The 10240-nt window shown below is 38.0% G+C and overlaps 1 protein-coding gene across 1 annotated transcript; it reads right to left on the reverse strand.

Moving 5' to 3' along the window:
• Positions 1 to 322: 322 nt before the first annotated feature.
• Positions 323 to 8378, reverse strand: LOC144436601 (doublesex and mab-3 related transcription factor 3, truncated-like). Its single transcript, XM_078125424.1, has 2 exons — positions 8021 to 8378; positions 323 to 3104 (listed from the first exon to the last, which is right to left on the reverse strand). Exons 1-2 carry the CDS (start codon positions 8376 to 8378, stop codon positions 2275 to 2277), a joined length of 1188 nt encoding a protein of 395 aa, XP_077981550.1. The 3' UTR covers positions 323 to 2274.
• Between the last annotated feature and the right edge of the window lie 1862 nt (positions 8379 to 10240).

Here is a 10240-nt window from a genome sequence, read left to right on the forward strand (position 1 = left end):
AGGTTGGGAAGGGAACTGGACTGACTGGGGGTAATAATAATTAATTCAGGAAAGGTCTACTGTGCATGATTTTGCAATGTCTAGTTATGATATGAACATGTGCACTACGTCAGTGTAACGTGATACACGCTACAATGTATCGCATGTTCCTTTTTAGCTCTAGAATGCACTGCGTGTTGATGGGTGTGATGTTCATTTCAGTGACAGCATGGTTCATTTCAGTCAGTGTATGTATGTTGCAGCGTCGCGAAGAATGAACGGAAGTTAACGCAAATGACGAATATAAAGCAAACCACCTGTGCCATGCTCTCATGTTGCTCCTCAGTGAGGCGTCGCCTCACCCTTTTATTTTCCTTAAAAGTTACAGATTCATTTTGCAAAGGTTTAATGAAATCTTACAAAGCCGTGTCGATGTCAGAGAAGGTTTTCTGTTTCTTAAAAAGATTTGCTTCATCGACATCGTTTACACACTCTTAAACTTCAAAAAAGCAGCTTTTGTGGAATATTTCTGGACTCTATCACTAACCTACTTTAAACCTACTTCTTATTATACGGTCAAATACAAACACAGTGGCAAAAAAAAGACACACGGGTAGACGTAGAGGTAACAAAATATACAATTAAAAACCTCGACTTATGAAATGTACATCACTGTAGAAAAAGACAACATTACGACGAGACGAAATGTACAGAAAAAAAATGATTGTGTGTGTTTCAGCCTTCAAAGAATCAAAGAGACAGCAAACCGCTTTAGGCATATAAAAAGACTATTATAAAGCAATTTTTTGATAACTCAGTGTTCTTTTGACAATACCTTTCACGTGCTGGCCGCTCGTTCACTATTATACCGTCTTATTGATTTGTTGAAGAGAAATCAATTGTCACCGGGTGAAATTTTATCCGAGAATAGAATTCTAAATGACTGCATAGATACATATGACAAAGTTTATCCAACTATTAGGCGAAGATAATTGATTTTTCAAAGGATTATAGAATCAGGCTATGTGTTCAATTAACGGCCAAATGAAATCTACATGCAGAGTACGGATGTATATTACATTATAGTTCCACGTCCGTTTCAATCGATTTCCCTCACTATACACACACTCAATAGAAAACAACGTGGCGCTACGTTGACCGATTTGGAAAATAGAACTGTAAATAGAACGCCTGCTCAAAGCAAAGACGTCGCAACATGTGTAATTTTGAACAAATAGATATGTTGTTTGCCAAAAAAAATAAATATGGGACAAAAATCTAAATGTACGAGTTAGAGGCTGATAAATCGATGTCGATTTTGATACAATGCAGTGCACATGTTCCCTTTTTGGAATACCCGACTTCATCCATTATATTGAATCATGAAATGTATTTCATATACACGTATTTCAATATTGAGTAACATTTTTTTTTTTAAAAAGCGGGAAAAAAGACCAACGGAAGTAACGTTGGGAGCTACACACGCTTTTAAGTCTCAAATAGCAGTCGTAACTGGGGAGAATTAATTCACATATTTGCGCAGCTCTCGTATTTTGGAATTTTAAATTTGACGTTGACTCGAAAAACGAAAGAACTGTTTTTTAATATCTCATCGAAGACAAGCCAGTCATGTATGCCGAGTGACAACATTTGATGAATATGCCCTCATGTACTACAAAAAAACCATAATTATTTCCATCAACATGATGATACTTAATATTAAAATGACAATCTTTCTATGAACTCAAAGCCACTAATGTGTACAATCCACTCGCCTTCCTCCAGCTTTAAGTATCTTGAGTCAAAAATTACCAAAAAACTGTCGCTTTTATGTCAAGCACTACATCTAACCACATGTCCGTTAAGAGTAATTGATTCGAAATGTAGTGGAAACGGTGCGCCCCGAAAAAACACAACTCTGTTTGCCTCTTGAAAGCTGCGTATAATGACCTAAAATGCCACGCTAGTCTAAGTGACTGTACTCGGGTTAATTGTTCATTAATCACGTAAAATCGGGCTGGCAGAGTGGAAAATTGAAGTGTTGAAAACGTCTAAACTTATGTGATAATGTTAAATCACTCTGCATCATAAGTACTTGTATTATACAGTGGTGGGTTTCACGTGCTTTTCAACGACGGAATCGTGATAAGAAAATACACACAGAAAGTGTCATCAGTCGAACTTCAATAAATATTAAGTTAAAAATGTTTACAACCAACCAAGCACTGCGTGAAAGGACGCCAGTCCAGAGTCTATGAAACACGGAAATAAAAAAATTATTCTGCGGTCGTGTTCTCATTTCTTGCCGTTTTGTGTTGATTGCGGTAGCGGTGGTGTACTTTCCGGTGTTGAAAGTCTTGACGGGCTGTCAGGATCGACGAGATCGAGCTTAGGTGGGCAATGCGTACAAGTCGGTGGGCACGCGCCAAGTCCATGGCTGCTAAATATAATACCGTTACTAGTGGGAATTTTTCCATGCAATGGAGGTGGTGGCATTGGAAAAAGTGCTGGTAATGCGAACTGAGGGGTTGGTGGCGTAAATGGACTGTCGCCTGGTCGAGGTGGTGGTAGGAATGATGTCCTCCCAAAAAGGAACTCGGCCGAGAATGGATGCAAGCGAGGATGGAATGCTAAGTTCATGGATGTTGCAGGTGATGGTAGAGGTGTGAAGGCTGATTTAACACTGCCGATTGGCACCTTTCCGTTCGTAGTCGGTGGGGGTCGGAACGAAGGGTAGTTGGAATTGCCGCTGTGTAGATAGTGAGGCATCGGAGCGTTGTCAGACTTCGTCTTGTCATGTCCCCCAGCCTGTGCAGCATATATAACAGAGTCGTTTGCTGAAAGAAAGTGTTCGATTGCCTTAACCAGATCACCGTTACACCCTTGTAATACTAGTTCCAAAACACTCTTTTTCTGCATCGGAAATATTCGCGTGAGAATTTCTATTGCCGACAGTCTTCCGGGTCGAAACGGTGGAATGGATGTAGCTAAATTATCGAAAATCGGTTCGCTGTGTTTTGCTTTATTTTTCGGTGGCTCAAATGATCCCTCTGGACTGCTTGTCGTGCTCGGTGACTCCCTGTCTTCGTCACTACGATCGTCTCTCGAATCTAAATTCATTTTATCTGCAAAAAGAAAAAAAAATCTTTTAAATATATACTTGAAGATGGTACAAAACATGTGGGGGAGAAGGAGAAGACACTGTTGAAGATAGCAGAGTGTGTTATCTGATTTCGAAGACGGTATCTTGAATTTGGGTTTGTGGCACATTACGTAAAAAATCTTTATATTGCCAGTATGAAAATCAGATTAATAAACTAGATAAACTCATGTAAGTTTACTAAACAATTACATTCACTTGTAGGAGCGTTTAAAAGGAAAAGTTATGAAATTATCGTTAAACTATTTCACAAGTGCAGATTCGAGTTTATCATTCGAGTTGGGTACATCTGTAGTATGTGCACACTAGAGGTACTGCAATAATATAACGACCAAATGTAACATCAGGTGTGCCATGAGACGGAAACCACAAAGATATTATAAACATTAAAAAATCATCATGAAGCTATATCACTATATATACAGTCGTAACACTGGCTCTTTCCTATCATGCCCTAAAGGTAACAGATATAATGTGAACAGGACCCGCAATTTTTATAAGATTAAAAAAACGTTCCAATTTGTCGTAAATCAGTATTGAAATAAATAAATGTCTTCATTTATTCTTACAAATTATAGTTATAATCGTCATCATAAATTCAACACAAAGATGGCCATATAATATGTTTGTATGTGAGGTCCTCTAGGTGGCATACTCATAGAAACCCCTTCCATTGCACGCCAGGGCCGATTTTATTGTTTTCATTCAGCGGTCTTGTCGGTTAGTCAGCCAATACAGTAGTTTGTTGATATTATAAATATCATTCATTTCTCTGCCCACAACGTCACCCGGACAGTCTAAATAAATCCGAAAATTTGTTTGCCTGATTGTCAACGTTTTAGGCTATCGAAAAGAACGAACGCTATGATGGCGGCTGGGTTGTTATCATCCATTCAATTACGACTATCTGTGCCGTAAATGAGTGATCAATTTACAACATCGGTCGCAAAGGTTTATATCTTGAAACTCAAGAAATAGCTAAATAATTTATCTCATTTTATTATCGTATGTATGTCACCTTTTCACTTTTTAGACCCGAATAAGAATGATGGATGAGAACAAACTTAACTGAAGTTAATGAACTCGTATTTACCAAAACAATATATCAAGAAAAAATGTTGTTTAACCTTACTTTCGATAATCAGACCCGATGTACTCTACTCATTTTTCACATTGCCTATAAATAATTGATATTTTATAAAAACAAAAAAAACCCAGATTTTTATCCGAATTTCAAAACATGCTGCGAGTTCACAATAATCGGTGTCAGCAATCATAAAAATGGCGAATTTTCATTTTTAAAGCATATAGTATCTTCGCGTTATAATGAAGTACATTTTCGAGCAGATAACGACGCAAAGCGATCTGTACAACTTTTGAAAGCCACCGTGAAAAAGCACCTACGATATTATGAATCCTAAGCGAAAATATTTGACTATCATTTCCCCAAAACAAGAAAATTCTAAGACTAATTCTTTTTCTTAATTGAGATTTGGCCCATGTTACAAAAGTGTGCTAAGTTACACGCTTAATTTTTAATACCATTAGCGACAATTCAAATAACTGTACATTCTTTGTAGTGTAGGTGTATCAATCAACTACAATTTTGATTTTTATTTAATTCGAATTTTATTTCTTATTGTTTTGTTTTGTTCATTTTTAATTTACCAGTGATAAAGAAAGACCACCTATCATATATATATATATATATATAAGTTGTATTTCCTATTTATTGGCCCCAATAAACATTAGTTTGTAATGTCATGTTGAGATTTTCCACCGACCTTGGCGTGACAATCTACAAAGAAATATCTCAGGCATATTTTTTTTATCAAACGTCACGAACAAGCAAGTTTTACCTTCCACAAATTATTAACGAATACTTCACAAGGTTCTATACAACAATCCAGAAGGAGATGTCGAAAGTTTAGAAAATTTGTTATGTCACGTATTAACTGTCATGATCACTTCTGATGTGTCCGTTGTTGTGTCTTTAAGCTTTAGGTTCACTTCGGTTCATAATGTCACAGCGTGGATGGATATGATGGGTGTTTTACCCGAGGGAATGAGGGGGATTCGCTGTCAAAGTCTTGTTTCGTGATCGATCTTAGTTCTAAGTGCTTGAAGTGGTCACTTCACGATGTGGGGGTTTTGAACGTTTATATCAATATACGTCCAAGGTACATCAATTTGTTGTGTTTTTAATGACCCTCAATTTGGTTTGCTATGTGTGTGGTGTTCACTTTGGTACATTCTTGTACATTCTTGTATGACACGTATATATATATATATATAGAATCACCTATAACACTATTAACAGGCGATGTCATCCCGCTATCTCTAGAAATCTACTTTTCAAAAGTTTCAAAAATTACAATATTGACTTTCTCCCTTAAAAAATGAATGTTGCGATGAAATTGTCATGTTTTTTTTTAGAGGAAGTGCGAATATAAGGCATATTTCAATAACAGTATGGCTTCACGCGCATTGTTATTAATGCGTTTGACATTAATATCATATTTTTGCGAATACATATATATAAGCTTTGATACACTTTCAATTTCTTTTGAGTTCAAACCCAGTTTTGAGATAATTGACCACCGTACATTTATGTCTGTGATAACCATCAAGGAGTTCAAACCACATACAACGCAAGACTACTGTAACAGTTCTGATAAGACATTATACATATCCGCTAATTTCTTAGCAAACACGACTTTACCACATTCACAGACTCCAATACGATGGATCACTATAGTACTCCGGCTGTTTATTTTTGTATTCAAAACGTTGGCCCAACCCCCTGATAAGTGAAAAGTCATTTACTTGTCAACGCATTGAACTTGAACTGAAATCATGTTTTCACGAAGCGAACAAAGATTTCACCTTGCTCTACAACGTCTCACGGCCATGGTCAATTGGTACCAAGAAAGCGAACAACACAGTCTTTCGTGGTCGCTGGTCCGAAACTTGATTTTTTTCCCTTTTGTTTATTTTTATCTCCTAATTGAATAAAAGAAATTCCAATAATACCGAACAAAGTTTCAACACATTGCCTTCCCGAATTCGCCATTGCATATCGAGAGTAGAGGCGGGCATGCTGGTTTTTTTTCACAACTAAAGCCAATTTTGTTTGATGTAGTCCCTGATTACTCTACTATGAACTTAACAAGGGAAGACGGTCATCTCGACAACCCTGTGAGACTCTCGTTAACATGATAGCGTCCTTAGAAAAAAATCTTCATCTCTCGAAGTTCACAGCTGCTATTTTTTGTTTTGGTCCTGACATTTCGAGACATGTTACACAACCAAAATTATATCTTTAACCCCAACTTATTATCACTGTTCAATCTAACAGGGTATACTATCTATGACAGGCGTTCTCTTTTTTGATATATTGTTCAATTAGTTGTAAGTGACAGTCTAGTCAGAGGTTATGATAGGATACATGTCATACCGTATAAACCACCTCGTCTTTTTTACTACATTAACCAAAAAAGTGTGTTTTTTAGTGAATTTCCAAGGGGTTTCGTTTCCGATGTTGGATACCATATCATAGCTAAGTTTATCGGGTTTCCTGGGGCACCATTCATTATATATTGCTGAAACAAAAGTAGAGAGATACGCCGACGGACAGATGTGGTGCTATAACTGTCTAACGTTGGGGCCGAGACAAAAGCTGCCCGCAATTCGAATTCCGGAAGCTGGAGTTTGAGATTATTTTTTTCAGAACGGTATTTCATCACGTGAGGGTGTTGCAAGTTACACAGTATGTATAAATTGTACATTTGTTGTAATGTATTTCGTGTTCTGTGTAGTTGTTATGCATGGAGATATTTCATCTATGTTTACTGTCTGGGTCGTCCCATTCCTCAGTATGAAAACCAGACAACACATCTGAAGCCTTGCCCAACGATAAAGATGGTAAAATGCCGTCAGATAATGAAACAAAGGCTGCGATGCTGTTCGTAGTCACATTACAGAGTGACTACCATATAGTACGCTGTTCTCGCAGACAGACTAGACAGACTAGCAACTGGTATTTGCGTTATGGACACACGCCCAGGCATTTCAATTGCCAAACTAGACTCAATGTATCTTTTGTGCTCGCCCTGTGTTTAACTGTCAGATAGTTGGCGTGGTTGAAATAAATCACAACAATTCAGATATCCTGTATACCGAGGACAAGACACCGAGGTGACCATATAATACCAGACGCACTGCGGTCATGGTGTGGTGACGCAGTCACGATGTGACGCGCGAACACTTGGCAATGCACGTCCAACCAGAAATAACTTTTTCTGTTGTTCTTTCAACATAACTCACTTTTTAACTCAAAAACGTTTTGGTGTTTTAAAGTGTTTTCTTTTTTTTTCTCCTGACTGAATAGAAGTAACCACAATTCATTGTCAACGGATAGTCAACTGCAGTACCAGTGATACTATAGTGAGTGACAGTTCTGTATTTATGAATTTATTCATTCTAAATCCGTATTAACTTCTGCAAACAGCTTAACGTTTTCAAGCGTTTAGACAACACTGAAAGCGTAATTACACTTGAATAGAAATTGAATGACAGTCAAATTTCAGTTTTAGCATGGATTTAACAAAAAATCTTAGGTAACTGAGGAACAAAACTGACAATTCTGTATGTTATAGCTATGCATAGCCATTTACCAATTTGTTTGCTATTCTATATATGTGTGAATAAACGTGAGTAAAAATGTGTCGTAAATTGTTTTGGGGACATTACCGTCTTCTTATACCTTCTTTTTTTCATAATGATAGTAATGTACGTGGGTCTAGTTTGTCATTTTATCAAGAATCTGTAACAAATTCTAAAACTTTTTAATGGAACAAAAAATTGTAAAAAAAATCTCACCATCGTTATCGTCATCTTCCTTGTCGTCATCACCATTACGTCGGTCTATCTGTCCTGGTGACCAGAGTGGACCAGTTATCAGTGGAAACGGACCACCAGGTGAACATGCTCTCAGACCCAACGCAATGGCATCTTCGGCTGCCTGCTGTCGTTTCAATGCCACTTGAGCCGCCATAACTCTCTGTCGCTCCGCAATTAAATTACACTTCGGACACGAACAATCTCGGAAGCGACAGTGTCGTTTGTGACCTTTGAGCCACGAAATCACGCCGTGGTTCCGACACCGCGCACATTTCGGTTTTCTAGCACCTTTCTCGGTGACGGGTCCACGGAGAAGAGTTAGAGCCGACGCATCCATTTGGAGTCACTTGGGTTTGTATACAGGCTCGACTTGTTACAAGAGTAGTGGATAGTGTATATACAACAGTTCACTATACACAGCAACTATAGGTGAAACCACGTAGTGAAAGCCGAGTTGTACTAACGGGAACCAGTTGAAATTTGTATCGCTCTCTGCACCGCCTCCTTCTACAGTTCCAACAGCGGCCACCCAAATAGTATAGTGGTCTCAGTTACTCTTTATTGTATAATTGGGGGTGCCTAATTGAGTATACGAGTTCTCGACTTACTGCCTGCTGCAATCTGATTGGTCGATGGGTGCCGTGAGACGACAATCGATACCAGTGGAAGTTGTTAGCTGTCGACACTTGTGGTTGACACTGTTGGATAATCTCGCTACGCGCCCGACAATCATATACTATTTTGGAAATAAAGATCTCACGCACTGCTCACTTCAGAAAAACTGTCTCAGAACTCTATTTTAAAATCAGAATAACCATGAAGCTGGGCCCTTGTCAGATTACCGGAAACTAAGTGATAGATTTGTGGAGTCCCACTCCGTAGGGAAAAAAATGATTGACAGGGGTGAGCAAAGGATTGACAGACGAAAGAGCAAGTGTGTGATTCGTCACTTTCATTTGTGACGTCATGGCGCGATAAGGGTTGATTCATTGACAAAAGAGGGAGTGAAGTAAATGTAACAATTGATATGGGCTACTATGGTGTAAGGTAGTCATAGATAGTGTGTAGTTCCCTATGTCATCATTTCAGAGATGACAGATCTCCTAGCTGTCAATCATAGCTGTTCTCGAGTTTTTACCCACACCCTATGACACGACCAAATCTGGACAAATCTATAATTTAGTGTGGATGGAAGCTTTCAGTAAGAATGGCTACTTTCTAAAAGTTCTCCTGAGATAAACAACCATTGTGTTGATATACGGAAGACAGATGGCGTTTCTTTAAAGACTTGAATTGGTTGTTGCACGTCTCTGTTTCCACTTTTAGTTTATTTTCGTTATACTGATGTACTTGGGAGAACTGGAAAAGAGAACTATAGACGAATTAGTCATAATTGACTGGGACAGTTGTGATATATATAAACGTATATATGTTATGTTTTCCTCGGCTGAGACTCTATGAATGCCAAATCAGAAGAAAAAAAGTTCCTCAAAACAGAAAGTACATTGAACACTATAATAGGAGTTGTCACGAAATGTTGCTCTAAAGATTAGGGCGTGACAACAGTAAACATAACAGCCGATTTAAGCCATTACTGTAGAAGTTTTGACCAAATATTGATCTTGTTTATATTGGGTTAAATAAAATGAGGTTTGTAGCGAAGCACACCCAAGTGGGAATGCGATGAAAACAGCGACCTCAAACACCCGTCCTCCCCAGCACACGTCATCGGATCACTGACGTAGTAGTATGTGATAACAGGTGTGAAATCGTCGAGTTGTGACTAATAAATTTCCACGACTGTGAGTCAGCTGATCTGCAACGATCAATCGATGGAAAGGGTACCACAAGCCTCCTTAAATGGAATGTTTTATTTCCGATCGCAATTCTACCAACTCAGAAATCACATTTTGCTTCCTTGCTTTCACAATCTCAGAACCGAGAACTCTGTCTTATTGCAAGGTACAAGACTTCCTTCCTTCCTTCTACATGTAACTGAAATAGTCGATCAAGACAACATAGGTACCGTTTCAGCAATTTTTAATAAAAAGACGTGCAATCACTTTTAGTACATTTTCTCCTGAAAATGATTTTCAATGCATACATTATACGATCACTTTCATTAAGGCAAATAAATCATCTTCGTCAGCTTTCATTTGAAATGTGTCGTTTCATTCATATCTTTATACCTGTATGTTT

The sequence above is a fragment of the Glandiceps talaboti genome, chromosome 6, assembly GCF_964340395.1.
Source record: "Glandiceps talaboti chromosome 6, keGlaTala1.1, whole genome shotgun sequence".
In the NCBI taxonomy this organism is placed as follows: domain Eukaryota; kingdom Metazoa; phylum Hemichordata; class Enteropneusta; family Spengelidae; genus Glandiceps; species Glandiceps talaboti.